The sequence below is a fragment of the Littorina saxatilis genome, linkage group LG12 (assembly GCF_037325665.1).
Source record: "Littorina saxatilis isolate snail1 linkage group LG12, US_GU_Lsax_2.0, whole genome shotgun sequence".
In the NCBI taxonomy this organism is placed as follows: domain Eukaryota; kingdom Metazoa; phylum Mollusca; class Gastropoda; order Littorinimorpha; family Littorinidae; genus Littorina; species Littorina saxatilis.
Window position 1 is genome coordinate 5,336,783 of NC_090256.1, and position 17,500 is coordinate 5,354,282.

General features: G+C 44.7%; 1 protein-coding gene across 2 annotated transcripts in view; it reads right to left on the reverse strand.

Annotated features, from left to right (window-relative positions):
- The window catches only part of LOC138981121 (huntingtin-like), a 71,176-nt gene that overhangs the window by 18,317 nt on the left and 35,359 nt on the right, over positions 1-17,500 (reverse strand). For both annotated transcript variants that reach the window (XM_070353960.1, XM_070353959.1), the window contains exons 27-41: positions 12,452-12,588; positions 11,851-11,967; positions 10,928-11,050; positions 9,804-10,012; positions 9,227-9,369; positions 8,066-8,294; positions 7,492-7,594; positions 7,023-7,126; positions 5,803-5,878; positions 4,282-4,458; positions 2,602-2,678; positions 2,335-2,470; positions 1,885-2,004; positions 1,017-1,430; positions 411-588 (exon numbers count right to left, since the gene is read on the reverse strand). In XM_070353960.1, the coding sequence (XP_070210061.1) occupies positions 411-588; positions 1,017-1,430; positions 1,885-2,004; positions 2,335-2,470; positions 2,602-2,678; positions 4,282-4,458; positions 5,803-5,878; positions 7,023-7,126; positions 7,492-7,594; positions 8,066-8,294; positions 9,227-9,369; positions 9,804-10,012; positions 10,928-11,050; positions 11,851-11,967; positions 12,452-12,588 (2,343 nt within the window). The remainder of the gene's footprint in view (positions 1-410; positions 589-1,016; positions 1,431-1,884; positions 2,005-2,334; positions 2,471-2,601; positions 2,679-4,281; positions 4,459-5,802; positions 5,879-7,022; positions 7,127-7,491; positions 7,595-8,065; positions 8,295-9,226; positions 9,370-9,803; positions 10,013-10,927; positions 11,051-11,850; positions 11,968-12,451; positions 12,589-17,500) is intronic.

Sequence of the window (17,500 nt, forward strand, 5' to 3'; positions counted from 1 at the left end):
ATTTCTTTATTTAATTTGTTTAATTAATGACAATACAAGTCAGAAAGCCCTCGCGGCATGATCGTTTCGCATGTTCCATAGAATTTTGAAGGACCACATTTTCAATCAATCAATATGAAGCTTATATAGCGCGTATTCCGTGGGTACAGTTCTAAGCGCTTGTCGAAGAGTTGTCAACACAGGACTAACAAAGAAACTAACATCTACAGACGGACACGAACCCTATCACACACTAGCAAACCCTGATAAAACATACAACAAACAACAATGTACACATCAATAGCTAGGTCCAAACAAAATAATATTAAACACAAAGAAAACACCTCTCACACAGCACAAGAATGTCTTTTGGGGCACATTTTAGTGGAAAGACATTTCTAAAAGTCATCAATGGATATATTGAGATGTACCTGACACCAAGAGCTGATGCAAGCCAGCAATGAGGGAGCAGGCCCACGTGGCGTGATCGTCCTGAGCGATGAGGTTCCACAGTGTGAAGTCTTGAAGGACCACTGCCACGCACTCTAGGCACATCTGTAGCTGGTCAGACGTGGGCAGGCTGTCATGCTGGATTGACCAGTGGACCATCTGGTGGATAGAGAAACGTGAAATGGAGTGACTGCATTGGGTTTTTTTTAATTATTTTTTTTAATTAGTTTTCAACAGTGTTTGGTTCTGTTTGTCTTGGTGTCAAAGTTTGGGGAGGTTATAGCGAGGTATGGAAAAAGTGTTTGAGTGAACGGTTGTTTGCGAAGCACATGTAGATACATGTGCACACACAACACACACACACACACACACACACACAAAACACAGAATACAGATCTGCACATGCACACACATGCTGACAAACAACAAACACACGCGCGCCCCTCCCTCACTTCCAACCCAACCTCCTCACATCAAAACTCTCACTGCAAACAACAAACACACGCGCCCCCCTCCCTTACTTCCAACCCAACCTCCTCACATCAAAACTCTCACTGCAAACAAAAAACACACACACACAAACTCACCTCCAACAGAAGCACACAGAAGCGACAAACATCTGTTTGGGACTCAGCCGGAACTCTGGCCTCCCAGGGAAAGCGGCGTATGCACACGATGTACTGTGCAAAGGCCGCCGCCAGGCTGAAGTTCATGTCAAACCACACATGGTCTGTGAAGAGGTCGTCGATACGTTCCATGTACTGGATAAGGCGCACTGGGAGGCTGACAGCAAAGTTGAGACATTGGTGTGGGACGGGGAGGTGGTTGATGACGTTGTTGATGTGACGGAACATGGTGAGCTGGGCTGCCTGGAACAGCGGGTCTAGGCTGGGTTCTGTTGGGGACGTGGTTCGATCTGAGTCCTTGTCGCGGTTGTAGCGCAGCAGGGTGCGGAACGCTCCCAGCGAGATGCACTCCTCCAGCACACACAGGTTAAACTCCTGTGAAAAGACAGATTGATGGTTTTATGCTTTTTTTTTCTTTTTAAAATAAACTGGGTGTACAAAAATGTGTGTATTCTTTTACTGTTTCAAAGGGCAAACATCAGAATTAATGCCCTCACCTGTGAAAACAAATATTTCACAGGGCAAACATGAGAATCTATGCCCTCACCTGTGAAAACAAATTGGATAAATAAACTGTCGTGGACAAACTGATAATTAGTTTATCAATTCCTTACCAAAACTGTGACTGAGCATGCATAAAATGTACCCAGTAAGATGCAGTCCTCTCAATCGGTTACTGATAAAAAAAACCATAACATTTTTGTTTCTAATGCCTGTAATGTTTTACCAGACTGACAAACATGCAACAGAAACAGAGAGAAAGAGAGAGAGAGAGAGAGAGAGACAGAGAGAGAGAGAGGGACACACACACACACGGTGTTTGTTTTACCTTTGTCATGGTGATGGAGAGAATGTCTCCATACTCCAGTCTCTGCAGCAGGAAGGCACACTCTCGCATTCTGGGTGAAGGGGAAAAGCACTGATCTCTGGCTATGCTCATGAAGAAATCCTGGAATAAAGACCTCACAGATGACCAATCATAGTGAATAACAACTCTGAAATAAAGACTCACAGATGACCAATTATAGTGAATAACAACTCTGAAATAAAGACTCACAGATGACCAATCATAGTGAATAACAATTCTGCCTTCTGTTCACATTTTTGGTGAATTGCAGTCAGGAAAATAAAACCTTCACTGCTAAATTTCCTTTTTCTTCATGAACTATTTTTCCTGTGGAAAGATGCTTTTATTCTTTTCAGTCAAAACTAAATGGTGGAATTAATAATAAAGGAATGAATCAGTTTTCTTTTAAATCAGACTTGTGATAAAACTGACCTTGTCAATATCCATGTCCTTGACCTGTGTAGGGGTCACAGCCAAGGGATGTGTCTTCTCTGGTGAGACTGACACTTTTGATGTTGGACACGTCATGGTTCTCAGCTTGTCCAGCAACGAGGCCAGCCGCTCATGTCTGAGAAAAAAAAGAAAAAGAATCAAAGAGTATTCCAAATCTGCACCAACATCTCAGGCTTTGAAAATGCTGGAAATAAAATCTCATGGCTGAATGAATCTCAGCTACATTGATTTCTCTTCTATACTTACTGCCTTATCAAGCCATTGGATTTCATGAAGTGGAGCAGTTTCTCCAAGTCTTCTTGAGGGAGTTGTTTACTGCTCTCCTGCAAAAAATCAACACAACTGTTCATAAGTATTTTTTCTAACTTCAAACTGGCTGTTTCTAACAGTCACATAAGTGAAAGAGAGAGAGAGAGCAAGAGAGTTAGAGAGAGAGAGTGAGAGAGGTATTGATGTTTTAAGAAGCATTCAGATTAACTACATATACAATATTTAAAAACAAACAAACACTTAAGAGCATTGCATACATTATCCGAGTACACAATGGAAACTAAACATCAGGGGCAGTTTACAGTGTGATCAAATGTGTGTGCAACTGCCTTTAAGGATGCGGATCGTTTGATTTCTATTGCCAAAGAATTCCACAGAGATGATCCTGAAAAAGCTAAGCTGGATTTATAAAGATCTATACGAGGAATTGGAGGAAGTAAATTTTGAGACCCATACCTCTTCGTAACATGTGTAAAATAGGATTGCACATAACTGGGCACATCACCATGAACTCATTTATACATAAAGACAGCCTTATTGTATGCAAGGTGGGTTTTTAGGGGAAGGAAATTAAGGCTGTTTAACTTCATTTCTGTAGACATGTGCGATTCATACAGGATAAGTTTTGCAGCACGACGGTACAAAGAATTGAGTTTCAATAAGTGAACATCACTGCAGCCATCCCACAATGTCGAAGCAAAATTAATATGAGGCATTATATGAGCATGAACGAACATTTTTAATGTTTCAGACTTCGCATAATGTTTGAGTTTTGACAAATACAAATTCCTTGATAACACTTTGCAGAGGTTGCTTATGTGTGTTTGCCATTTCATTTCTTCATCGACAGTTACACCAAGTATGCGATGTTCTTTAACTTGCTGTATTTGAGTTGTACCTAGGGACAGTTGTAATTTAAGAGGACTTATCTGATGCTTTTGTCTTGTGGTAATAACAATGCTTTTAGTTTTTTCTGGGTGTAGTATCATGGCATTTGATGTGCACCATTTCGCAACTTCGTCCAAAGTGTTCTTCAGGGAAGAATTTACTGACTCCAACGAGGTGTTACTGGTATGAATAGACGAATCGTCTGCAAAAAACTCGCATTTGACTTTATAATCCGATACATGTAAAGGCAAATCATTCACGTAAATACAAAAGTGAATAGGTCCTAATACAGACCCTTGAGGGACGCCATGTTTTACTAGTGCAGTAGACGAATTCTGGCATTGTAGAGTGACATACTGTGTCCGGTCAGCAAGATACGATTTAAAGAAGTCACAGACCGAATCGTTTCTCAAATAATAGTGTAATTTGTTCAACAATATGGAATGATCGACTGAGTCAAATGCTTTCTTAAAATCCAAAAACAATGCTCCTGTAACTTAGAGACTTGTTCATTGCTGACAGCCAGAGAGAGAGAGAGAGAGAGAGAGAGAGAGAGAGAGAGAGAGAGAGAGAGAGAGAGAGAGAGAGAGAGAGAGAGAGAGAGAGAGAGAGAGAGAGAGAAAGAGCTATAGGGGGGAGGGGGGCGTTAGACAGAGCGAGATACAGACAGAGCAAGAGTGAGAGAGAGTAAGAAGAGGTGACAGCAAAGCAAAATAGAGAGACAGAGCAAGGAAGAGAAAGACAAGGAGTAAGACGTTAAAAACAAACCTCCACACTCTCTGCCAGCAGCCCCTCCAGGCGACGACAGATGATCATGTCACACATGCCGCTCACCGCCACCTGGTGGTTATGCAGGAACTTGTCTACCAGCAGAGTCACCAGGGCTCCGCTCTGAGACGGGTGAATGGCGTCAAGGCATCGTAGCGTCTTCTTCACCAGTGAAGGCTGAAACACACAGACCAGTTTTGGTGATATTCTTCTTCTTCTGCGTTCTCGTCGCCATGCTAGACTGTCAAGGTTGTTGATGTGATCAGACCTGGGAACCCCTGTTTTGCACTTAAAGTATTCTCAAACAAACTTGGTGTATTTTCAGAAAAATGAGCGTACTCCATGCACACAGCATATGAACATCCATGATTAAAACATGCTTCACACGCGTCCGTCACACCATTAATTAAGTTTACCTATACATTTAAAACAAATGCTTTTTTTCAATGTTTACTGACAAAAACTGTAATCATGTGTCAAAAATACTGGATCGGCTTCGAGATGGGCTTGTGAAGAAAAGTAGTCTAGGAATGTTTCTGGTCGTATTTTTTTTCCACTGACCGTACTGATCGTATTCTCGACAATCATGCGTACAAAATACGGCGAAATCGTATGGGTTCCCAGGTCTGTGTGATGCAGTCTGCACTTCGCCCCAGGGACTACGCTGGGCCCCACATTTAGGTGATATAAGAACGCAGGTTCTGCCATGGAATAGCCATACATCTCTCTTGCACACTCACTGAGTTTTTTGTTTAGACAAAAACAAAACAAAAACGTTGGATTAGGCTACATGATCAAGAAGAAGATGAGTGGTTAGAACTTTTCTTGTTGTTTTTTGTATGGGTCGCGCACACTTCCTTCTTCGTGGGTATGGAGTGCCAAATGTCCCTTTGTCTGTGAACCTTTACAAAGAGTTAGGGTTGCCAAATGTCCCTTTGTCTGTGAACCTTTACAAAGAGTTAGGGTTGCCAAATGTCCCTTTGTCTGTGAACCTTTACAAAGAGTTAGGGTTGGTTGGATTGTACTTATCAAACTTCTTGTGTCTGTGGCCTCACTCCTATTAATACACAGATAATGATGTGCTCATTCTGATTTGTCATTTTCTGTCCAACCCTCTTACTCCAGAGTTTTCTGACTCTCAAGGTCTCTGTACATTCTGACTCTCAAGGTCTCTGTACATTCTGACTCTCAAGGTCTCTGTACATTCTAACAGAGAGGACAAGAGAAAGATACACAAAACCTGATTTCAAAAAGAGAAATTCAGTTGTGAAGCATTTACAAGCAATGGATCTTCAGTTATGGGGCATTCAGAAACAACAAATCTGACATTTGTGGATTGTTGTTGAGGGAATCCGCATTTAACACTCACAAGGCCATTAGGTAGGGAGAAGTGACCGTCATCCATTCCAAATAGGATAATTACATGTACAGCCGTTCCTAATTACCTCACCATAAAGGCAGCCATACTCTGTCTTCGCAAGAAAAGCTGACACTAAATAATGAGCTGGAACATCTACTTACCCGGCACACAGACTCCCCACGAGCGTGGATGGCTTGAATGAAGAGACTGCTTGCGGCAGGATTTCTGTGGATTGCACTGCAAAAATAAATAAAAACAATCCAAGCACCCTGTCCATAACAAATACAAGGCATGACAGTTGCAACGCAGTTTGTCAAAGAGGATTAAGAATAGACCTATCCACTCCAATAAAAAGAATCAATTAAGCAACTGTCATAAGGTAGCTACAGCCATGCGGTCACCTACCTCACATCATGAATATTGAGTGTTCTTATAACTGGCAAATGGCCTTGTACACAAACAAATGGTCATTGTTAGTTTACATTCTTTTATACGGATTTCATACATTGCCTCTGTAAAATCAAGCGACAGATCCAATCAATATATGAGGCTTATATCGCGCGTATTCCGAGGGTACAGTTCTAAGCGCAGGGATTTTTTATTTTATTTTTTTAATTTTTTTATGCAATTTATATCGCGCACATATTCAAGGCGCAGAGATTTATTTATGCCGTGTGAGATGGAATTTTTTTTTACACAATACATCACGCATTCACATCGGCCAGCAGATCGCAGCCATTTCGGCGCATATCCTACTTTTCACGGCCTATTATTCCAAGTCACACGGGTATTTTGGTGGACATTTTTATCTATGCCTATACAATTTTGCCAGGAAAGACCCTTTTGTCAATCGTGGGATCTTTAACGTGCACACCCCAATGTAGTGTACACGAAGGGACCTCGGTTTTTCGTCTCATCCGAAAGACTAGCACTTGAACCCACCACCTAGGTTAGGAAAGGGGGGAGAAAATTGCTAACGCCCTGACCCAGGGTCGAACTCGCAACCTCTCGCTTCCGAGCGCAAGTGCGTTACCACTCGGCCACCCAGTCCAGCCATAATTGACAATACAGTTGGCGGCTGTCAGAGTTCGGTGGGTTATAGAAACACGAAAATACCCAGCATGCTCCCCCGAAAGCGGCGTATGGCTGCCTAAATGGCGGGGTAAAAACGGTCATACACATAAAAGCCGTGGGAGTTTCAGCCCATGAATGAACAAACAAACTGAGGTTATGAGCAGAAAGTCTAAGAAAACAGGGTCTTAAAAAGGAGGGAGTCTTTAATTGGGGGGTCTTAAAAGGGGGGTTCCACTGTATCGGGCCCTCTTCACTTGAGAGGGGCCACATAGTTGACCAAGAGGGGAGACGGGCACTCAGAACTGACCTGATGAAGTCCTGGACTGGTGATTCGTTGGAAAGTTCAATAAGATCAGTCACGTGGTTGATGATCAGCCAGGTCATGTGTTCCGCGTCGCTCAGATTCTCACACTGTAACGTACAGACCAGTGCTTGTAAGTTTGAACTTTTTGTTATTCTGAAGATGTTTTTTTTTAACATACTCAAAATGTATAAACAAATTTACTAGCAGACAGGCATATAAGCTCTCTGTCCCACTGTTAACAACATTCTGTTCTCTTTAAAGGCTCGGCAAGCACAGTGTGAACTGCCAACATCTACAGTTGTCAGACACAATAGAGTGTAAATAATCAATCTCACACACACATACTTGCATCAACGATTACACACACACACACACACAACCATGCATGATTGCACACACACACACACACACACACACACACACACACACACACACACAAATGGTGTTTCTATCTGAGGAACACTGTACCTACCACATAATCGCAGAAGAGAATGAGACCTCCCCTTCGCAGCATCTCCAGGCTGCAACACTCCACAATACGTTTTGGCGGATCCAGCGTCCTTGACCCTCGCCCACTGTCAAACAAATGAAGTTTAATCATGCTGTCTTTACTTGTTTCAGAGATGTAAATCTACTAACAAATGAATGCAAAGAAAAGCCTAAATTCACATCTAAAAGCAACCCCCTCCCACCCCCCCCCCCCCCCAAAAAAAAAACACCTCGTTGTAGTTGTTGCTTTCATAAAGCTAAACCTAAGGTATGGTTTATCTCCTATTAACCAATAAGTAGAGATGCTATGAAATCTTGATAGTGAGACTCTCAGACGTGAGACTTCAAAAAATTTATATGTTTTCCTTTATTTCAAGACTCCTTTTATTATTTTAAAAAGAGATTAAAAAAAAATTTAAAAAATTTGAAGTCTGAAAACTGGGCTTATTAGTAAATCAACTTCTAACTGTCATTTAAAAACCAAAATATAAGAATCAAACTGTTACAACACCACCAACACCACCAACACCACCAACACCACCCAAACACATACACACCTCTGACTAGCCATCTTGAAAGACTGAGGTGTCTGGACGATCTGACTCCAGAACTTGCGATCGTCGTAGTTGAGAAGGATGAGGACGTTGCACCAGTGCAGGGTGAGCATGGGACAGCACGTGCTGAGCGCCAGAATCATCTGGTTGATCTCGCGGATGCTGTAGAAGCAAGTAGGGCTCTCGTTTTGCAGGAGTCCCATTGCTGCTGTGGCCACTCGGCGGAACAAACCTGTTTGATGAAAAGAAATTGGTGGCAGTATTAGAGTATAGGTGAATGTGTGTGTGTGTGAATGTGTGTGTGTGTGTGTGTGTGTGTGTGTGTGTGTGAATGTGTGTGTGTGAATGTGTGTGTGTGTGAATGTGTGTGTGTGTGAGTGCGTGCATGCATGTGTGTGCATTTTTGAATATATGAAGACAGCAGCATACCACCATGCCAACAGAAAATAGTATGTGAACCAGCTTTCGCTTAAAGATTACTCCACCTACGCTAGAAAAACTTCAGACGGACACTTGCTTCGACCTATACACCTGCATGTGAATACAACTGAATGCTGTCTCAATAATAGACGCCCTTCAGTGTATGTGATTTCACCGAGATATTTATTTTGCAAGAAAACCTGAACAAATACAGAAACATTTTTGCCCCGTAAATATTTCATTCTTCTCTTCTTCTTCTTCTTCTTCTACTGCGTTCATGGGCTGAAACTCCCAATTACATTTGTTTTGTTTTTTTGCATGAGTGGGTTTTTAAGTGTATGACCGTTTTTACCCCGCCATTTAGGCAGCCTTACGCTGCTTTCGGGGGATGCATGCTGGGCATTTTTGTGTTTCCATAACCCACCTAACTCTGACATGGATTACAGGATCTTTTCCGTGCGCAATTGGTCTTGTGCGTGTGTACACACGAAGGGGGATTTAGGTACTAACAGGTCTGCACATACCTTCACCTGGGAGATCCGAAAAATCTCCACCCTTAACTCACCAGGCGTGGCCGGGATTTGAACCCACAACTTTCAGCTTGGGCGGCCGGCGTCTTATCCACTAGGCCACCGCGCCCGTCTGTATTGCATTCCAATCACATCAAAAAAACATATCCTGTTAGATCACCCCAAACCTGGATGAACAGAGAAAATGATTCCCCGTGTTCACCGTCTTGCTCACCTGACTGAAACATGTGTGTGATGTAGAGCATGAGATGGGTGACCTGCTGCTGCAGGAACTTGGTGCTGCACGCCGAAGCCCCCACCGCCACTTTCTCCCTGCTCAGCGTCTCTGCACACTTGCCGATCACTTGCAGCAAGAACCTGTAGAAATAACAGACAGGTCCAGTTATTGACAATAAAAAAGCAGCATTTTAAACAAAACATTTCTTTTTTTTTCATACTCAATTTTTTCCCCATTCTCCCCTCCCCCCCCAAAATAAACAATTTGTGAAAGTAACTCTGTCAGGGTTTTACTTGGGTGTGGAAGAGTTGCGCCCCTTACAACCAATCAGGAAAACCCTGTCACCTATTAGTTATACTAAGCGATCATGGGCGCCCAAGCAAAAATATCAGCTCTGATGTGCATTTTTTTAAAAGTTTTTGCTCAATATATTGCCTTTTTCTTTTGGAAAATACTCACATTAGAGATCACAATTCACTGCCGCAATGTTGGCTTCTCTGTAGTATCAGTGGCCATATGTATCTAGTATCTATCCAACTAAACTCTATATATCTAAACAATCGATACAACTCACCAGGCTACAGTTTCTTCGGCAGAGAGGTTGCGGACGATCTCCATGACGGAGGCGGACATGCCAGTGTTAGGCTGGGAGCGGGTGAGGTTGACGTGCAGCCCCATCTCCTCCAGACGCGAGAGGATGGCCTCCTCCTTGGACTGCGACACCAGCACCCTCAGCAGGGCCAGCACCAGGCACATCCACCGCTCAACGCCCCTCACACTCTCCTGCTCACACCATAGGAACAAGACTTGTACTTTCTGCACTACTTTGTTAAGGGTGGTCCCTAATTGAGCCTGAAGTCAACTTTGTAAAGTCTTTTGACCGAAAACTCAGTGCTAAAGCTTCGTGCGGCCAGCTTCGAGAAGTATACTTCGTGTAGTTGACTTTGCCCAGTTAAGGACAGGCTTCCCAGACAAAAGAAGTTTTTTTTTTCTATTCATTTCTACATATTCTATACGGACATAAAAGTGCACTATTTTCTGCAGATATAAAGGCGTGTCCCAATTCATTTCTACATATTCTCTACGCGCATAACAGCACTTTTTTCCACAGAAATAAAGATGTGTTCTGACTTACTTCTACGCATCCCCTTTGGAAATAGAGCTGTTTTTTTATCTTAAAGAGAGACACATTATGCCATTCAAACCCAACAACATTCTTCTTAGTTGAAGATATATTATTGAAATAAAAACATTTCCTGTTGTTCCTTCTGATCCTTCTCGTTTTTGTTCTTGTTTGCTCAATTTTTGTGTGAAGGTCACCTTCTTGGTAAAGAACACTCAAACTTCTCAGCTGAATAATTGAAGAGGTCCATCATCACAGCTTTCTACAAATAATTCATGAGAACCATTTCATCAGTATAATTGCCATGGTCATCTTTTTTCTGTTGCAGGGTGAACACTGAAAAAAGAATGGAAAAAAAACCAAGACTGGTTACTTAACTGAATATTTGATTATAGGCAACCAAAACATTCACTAGTACCTCAACCTGGCAGTCTTTGAAGTGGATGAACAAAAAAAACCAAAAAATATGACAAAGAGAAAATCGTTTTCGCTCAGTCAGGTGTCATTTTCTTGGTCTCAAGATGGCGCGAGCCGCAGACCAAACAAAAATCTTTAAAGGAAGAGTAAAGACTTACAACATTGGCTGGTGGAGCAAGAAGTGTCTTCAGCAGGATGTCAACAGGCCTGAAGACGCTGGGGGCCACAGACTCAAACAGACGATGCAGGATGTCCAGGCTGGGCTGACTATCCACTGTTACCTGGTCAAGTTTGCGCACATCAATTTGAACAAGTACACAAACACAGAAACAAAGACACAGAGACAGAGATATGTTGACAGACACACTCTCCTTTTCTCTTTCTCACACACACATACATATTTGCGCACAACATCAATTTCAACACAGTTACACACTCACAGAAACATAGACACAGAGACAGAGACATGTAGACAGACACACTCTCCTTTTCTCTTCTTCACACACACATACATATTTGCTTCGTAGCGTACAGATGAACAAAGACAAAGACATGTGCAAGTTGTCTCTCATGCTTGGTGGAGCACTTAAACACAGAAAGACCAACATGCAGACAGACAAGACAGACAAGACAGACAGACAGACAAGACAGGACAGACAAGACAGACAATACAAGACAAGACTAGACAGACTAGACAGACAGACTAGACAAGACAGACTAGACAAGACAGACTAGACAAGACAGACAAGACAAGACAGACAAGACAGACAGGACAAGCAAGACAGACAAGACAAGACAGACAAGACAGACAGGACAAGACAAGCAAGACAGACAAGACAAGACAGACAGACAAGACAGACAGACAGACAGACAGACAGACAAGACAAGACAGACCTACAAACAGTGGGAAACAAAGGCAGACAAACAAATCTTCCTCAGGCATACACAATCACTTGATTTACCTCCCTTCTTCTACTCCCCCCCCCCCCCCCCCACCCTAAACACACACAGAGCCTTTACCCCTCCACATCTCCCACAGAATCCCTGTCCCCCTCTTATTTTAGAACAATGTTTGACTTACCTGTTGGTCAACAAGGACAGGTAAGACAGCATCAGTGACCATGCGTGACATGCGTTTCCACCTCTCCTCACTCTCTCTGTGACACTGCTGCAGGATGATGACAAACATTTCCAGCGCCTGTCACACACAAAGAGTCTCTGAATAACTGCATTCACGCAGGACATATGCAGGAAAGAAGACAGTTTTGGATTAACATAGATCACTACATAATACATACACAAACAGATGGGAAAGCTGCACTCAAGGTAGCCAAACAGAAGGACATAACAGCATGGTCTGCATTCTCGTTTCAAAATTTAGATACAAACACTTCAGGCACATCAGACCCACATTAAAATGCCTTATTCTTTTTCTTCTTCTTATTTTGCGTTCATGGGCTGGAACTTCCTGGTACACTTGTGTTTTGCACGAGCAGGTATTTATGTGTATGACCGTTTAACCCCGGCACCATTTAGGAAGCTATACTCTGTTTTCAGGGAAAATTACTTCAAATCATCAGAATGTCATAAACAGGCTATACACCTTTAACATTCAGTATCACTTTTAACAGGGTTTTTTAGCTGAGTAATTTGATTGTGTATCGTATGGCTTGCATACACACCTGGTGATACTGAATCAGCCGTAGAAGCATGGACACCACCACTTCTCGCTGTGTCTCCAACTCCTTGCTCACATCTGACCGCGACGTGCCTCGCAGCAAGAACAGGTCATACACAATTGGCTGCAGTGCTGGGATAGCTGTGATAAACAAATGAAAACGGATGATACGATAATACAACGATTGGTGCTTGGTGATTGGTGCTTGGTGATTGGTGCTTGGTGATTGGTGCTTGGTGCTTGGTGCTTGGTGCTTGGTGCTTGGTGATTGGTGATTGGTGATTGGTGATTGGTGATTGGTGATTGGTGATTGGTGCTTGGTGATTGGTGATTGGTGATTGGTGCTTGGTGATTGGTGCTTGGTGATTGGTGCTTGGTGATTGGTGATTGGTGCTTGGTGATTGGTGCTTGGTGATTGGTGCTTGGTGATTGGTGATTGGTGCTTGGTGCTTGGTGCTTGGTGATTGGTGCTTGAAATTTGAAAGCAAACGGGAAGGTGTGAGTTGAAAGCAGAAGCAGAAGAAATCGAAAATTTTTAAGTAAATTTTCATTTCATTAATATACTTACCCGAATCACATAAAGAGCATTGACGCAGTCTGAATAGCTAAGGTCTGAAAAGGCTACCCGTCTTAAAGTTTAAAAGGGAAGCAACCCAACCACAAAAAAGGTAAACACAGCTATGGCAATGACCATATACCCGGGGAGTTACCTCCCCTGCTGGGTATGTGACGTCACTTCCACTGCTGCACCACGTGGTATACTCATTCGACATTAAAGAAAACTAAAATATCATAAGCGGGGTTGGCGGGAGGGAATACACTATGTGATTCGGGTAAGTATATTAATGAAATGAAAATTTACTTAAAAATTTTCGATTAAATTACATATTCTTACTCCGAATCACATAAAGAGCAGATAGCATCAACAAGGCGGTGGGAATGAAAAACCAAACTCACTCTTAAAACCTTGCCAAAAAACTGGCCTGCTGCCAAAAGGTCAGGAAAAAGGCTCAGTGAGAAAGAAAATCTAACTCACCCTAAACCCTAGCCAGGAACTGGCCCACTGCCAAAAAGGCAGGTAAGGGCCTGAGACCCATCCTGATTGACAGCCGAGATGTCTCTCAGGCAAAAAAGTTGCGAAAGACAACATCAGAGAGCCAGAAAACTGAGCCCAGCACTTCTTCCGAACTCCTGGACCAAACGACCCAGAAAGAGACCCCAGCCTTGGATTAACCCGGGCCGAGTAGGGGGAAAGACAAGCTGCCCCCCCCTTTTCTATTGGAAGGAAATGCCGCCCTAGAAACGATCCGTGCGTAAGGATGTCCACTCAGAGCAGTGAAGGACAAGCCTCACGGAGACCGTAAGACAATCATGCCAAAGTACGCAAACCTTGGGAAGGAGTGAAGCCCGAAAGGACTGTGAGATAAAAGTCAGCTCCAGAAAAGAGTGATTAATATCCACCAAGATAGAGAGGGAGGCAACTGAGTACAAGGTACCAGAGCCCACCTCGACAGGGAAATCCCGAAAAAGAGACGTTCGCCGGTAATCCTCTACCAGTCAATGCGAAAGCAGAGAGAGAGGTAATACGAGGAAGTAGATCGCGTCTGACTAACTCTGAAAGACTGAGAGTCAGACGTAGAGATCAACGGGCAAACGCCGTAGTCATAGTTGCCTGTGGTAGAAGGGTGACTGTAAAAGGAAACCCGACCCAACGGAAGTCGTCCTGATTCACCTTGTGCTAGGACGAGGAAGAAGAGGAAGAGCCAAATCCGAAGCCACAGGAACCGAAAATGCCATAGCCACCCACGCTAGACAGGAGGCTATAGCACGGGCTAAGGCTGAAAGCCATGAAGCCCGAAGAACAACCATGTACCAAAGTACCAACAGTACACAGGTAAACATAAGAAACGTAAGTTTCGGCTGTCAAACCAGATGCTGGGCTAAAAGCCCACAGCAAAGAAAAACCGGAACATTAGCTAACCCTCTGCCCAAAAGGAGAGGAGTAGCCAAAAAACCTGAGAGAGGTGTTAAGCCACAAAGAATGACTCCTCAAACATCCATTGCCAAAGACAATGCCCCCTCAGGAAAATCTGAATGTTACTTCCGAGGCCAACTCAAGCGCAGCTTAAGTTTGGACGAAACACCAGAACGAGTCTGATCGCTAGAGAAAGACAGAGTCAGCCTCGGCGAAAGACAAACCAGGACCAAGTCCAGAAGCTTGTGGCCAAAAGTGAGAAAAGACGGGGAAGCCTGACGACAGGAGACCCCACTCGAACAGAAATCGTCCTATCTCATCTCCTGCTTAAGATGAGAATAAAGGAAGAAAGTCTAAGTCCGAAGCCACAAGAAAAGGGAAAACAACAACCGTCACCGCCAACAGGTGGAATGGCTGTTGCACCAGCCGAGGCTAAAAAACCTGGATGCCCTAAGGTCAGCCGTTGTTCCAAAACTCAGACGTACCTATGAAGCGTCTGTGAAAGAAACAACCTCTCCGGTAAAACCGGAAGTGCCACTGCAGCAGCCCATGACTGAACTACTGTGACACTCACTGAGGACTGAAGCAGTACGCCCAAAGAACAGCGCTAGATCAGACCAGAAGAGACCTCAGCGGGTGCTCGAGCTGATGGGCCTAGATCACTGTTAAAAGATCGGACTCAAGCATAAGCAAATATGCACACATAAGATCGATGGGAGTCGCCCGACCTCACCACTCCCACAACTATTGGCTGTGTCCGGAGACCATCCAATGAAAATTGCAAGTAAGAGACCCCCCCCGCCATCGCCCAAGCGAAGGGCGGAGGAGGGGGGGGTGTGTGTGATCGGGGGCACTTCCTTGTGGGGAGAGGCTTGCTGCTATGGCTGTCCTCCTTCCTGCCCAAAAGTGATCTATTTCTCGACAATCGAGAATCAGGCAGAGACTGCCTATTGACCTCCGGCTTAAAACGTCCCGAGGCCTGAGCATGCCTCCCATGAGGAGGCTAGCTCTGCTTTAACCCTTGTAGAGAGAAGTCAGTGATCTGATTTCTCGACAATCGCTGATCTCTATTCACTGAATCTACCTTTCTTTTCTGGTAAAAACACCAAAGTCCGAAAAGTAGGTCCCTCTACCCCGAGCAAAGCCCAAATGTCTCTCCTAGCCTGCTCAGAGAACTGAGAATGCGAGAGAAACGAGTCCCTCCGACACCTGACTGTAAAATGAGGTGAAGGGAGGACAGCCCCTTTTTGCACTTCGTTCGCCCTAGCAGGGCTGACTAACAGAGTGGAGATGTCATCAGAGTCCTGATACACGCTAAGTGTGAAAGGTTCAGTGACTCCGGGAAAGAGCGCGAGGGCGCTCTGACGATCATCTCCGACTGAAAAAGAGGCAAATTCCAAAAACTGACGTCCAAAATCCTCTAAGTTCCTGCATTACCAGAAAGGTGTATGCGGAAGAGCAAAGACACCAGCAAGTTCCGACCCAGCTTCAGAGAAGAGAACTTCTTAAAACAAGAAGAAACCAAAACCGAAGCCTGTGTAGCCGAAGACAGCCAAGGCTGAGCGTGTTCCGGAACTGACCCGTGAATAACGAGTAGCAGAACCGGAACCCGTGGATACCACTTCAGGTAGGAGATTGACGAGCCAAAAACCTGCGAAAGGTGGTACCCACCTTGAAGGTGACTATTGAACCGGAAGTAGGAAAAAACTCCTCCTTCGCGGAACGGAAGTCCGACATCGCTGAATGCAACCAAAGAGGAAGCCGATGTACCTCCAAATAATATGTGGAAGTAACCTCCGTCAAGACCTCACGAGAAGCCAAGAGCTTAGACGGAAATCCAGAACATGTCTGATCATTGGCTAAAGACTGTATAACAGAATAGCCAAGAGAACTGACACGACCGAAGTCACAGTCGCCAGTGGAAAACTACTGAACGGGATGACCGGAAAACCGGAAACCCGTCCACCCGGAAACCGTCCTGTCTCAACCCCTCCCGTAAGAGGGTAAGAAAAAGAGGAGGTAAAATCCGAAGCCACCAGAACTGACTAGACAGTAGACGCAACACCCAACCAGTGAAGAGACTACTTGTCACGGCCGAGGCTGAAAGCCTGAATGCCCGTAGGCCAGACAACGGTCAACTCCAGGAAAGAACACACAGTGTAATTACAAAGGAGGACTTATGCTTCCGGTAAACCGGAAGCGCAGCGCCAGCGGCTACCGCCCTTGTACTGAAAACGCCGATGCCCGCAACGGGACAAAGGAGAGAACAAAACAGTGCCGCCGGCACTGAAAGGGAAGCCGACCCAACACCAGTATGGTGAAAGGAAGATTGCCCTAACAGCCCATAGGGCGGATGCACATCACTCGCTCACCGACATCCGGAAGGAGTGTCAGTAAGAGGAAAATCGAATCCGGACTGAGCCGGAAACACAGCTGACGAAACCGCACCATGATGCGGAAACGAAGGTTGCGATGACTGGGGCCGGAAGCCCGAACGCCCATAGGCCAGTCAGCGGTCAACTCCAGGGAAGAACACACAGTGTAAATACCAAGCAGGACCTATGCTTCCGGTAAACCGGAAGCGAAGCGCCAGCGGCTACCGCCCGTGCTCTGAAAGCGCCAATGCCCGCAACAGGACAAAGAGAGGTCAGAACAGTGCCGCCGGCGCTGAAAAGGGAAGCCGACCCAACGCCAGAATGGTGAAAGGAAGACTGCCCTAACAGCCAACTGACTGTGTGTCAGAATAGTCGGGATGACCTTGACCAAAGTCAACTGAACCAGAGGCAAGCTGACGGTCAGGATAAGCCGAAACCGGAAATCCGTCAGACCGAAAACCGTCATGTCCCGTAACCATACCGGAAGGCAGGGACGGGAGCGCTGACGACAAGCTTGCAGCCGCCGGAACAGGAAGGGGTGTCGACCCAACACCATAGTGAAGAGAAGAATGCCCCAACTGGCCATAGTCAGGAAGCTGACTCTCAACCACGAACATCCGAGAAGGAGTACCGGGAAGAGAGAAAGCGGATCCGGTCTAAGCCGGAAACACGGCCGGCGAAGCCACACCTTGATGTGGAAACG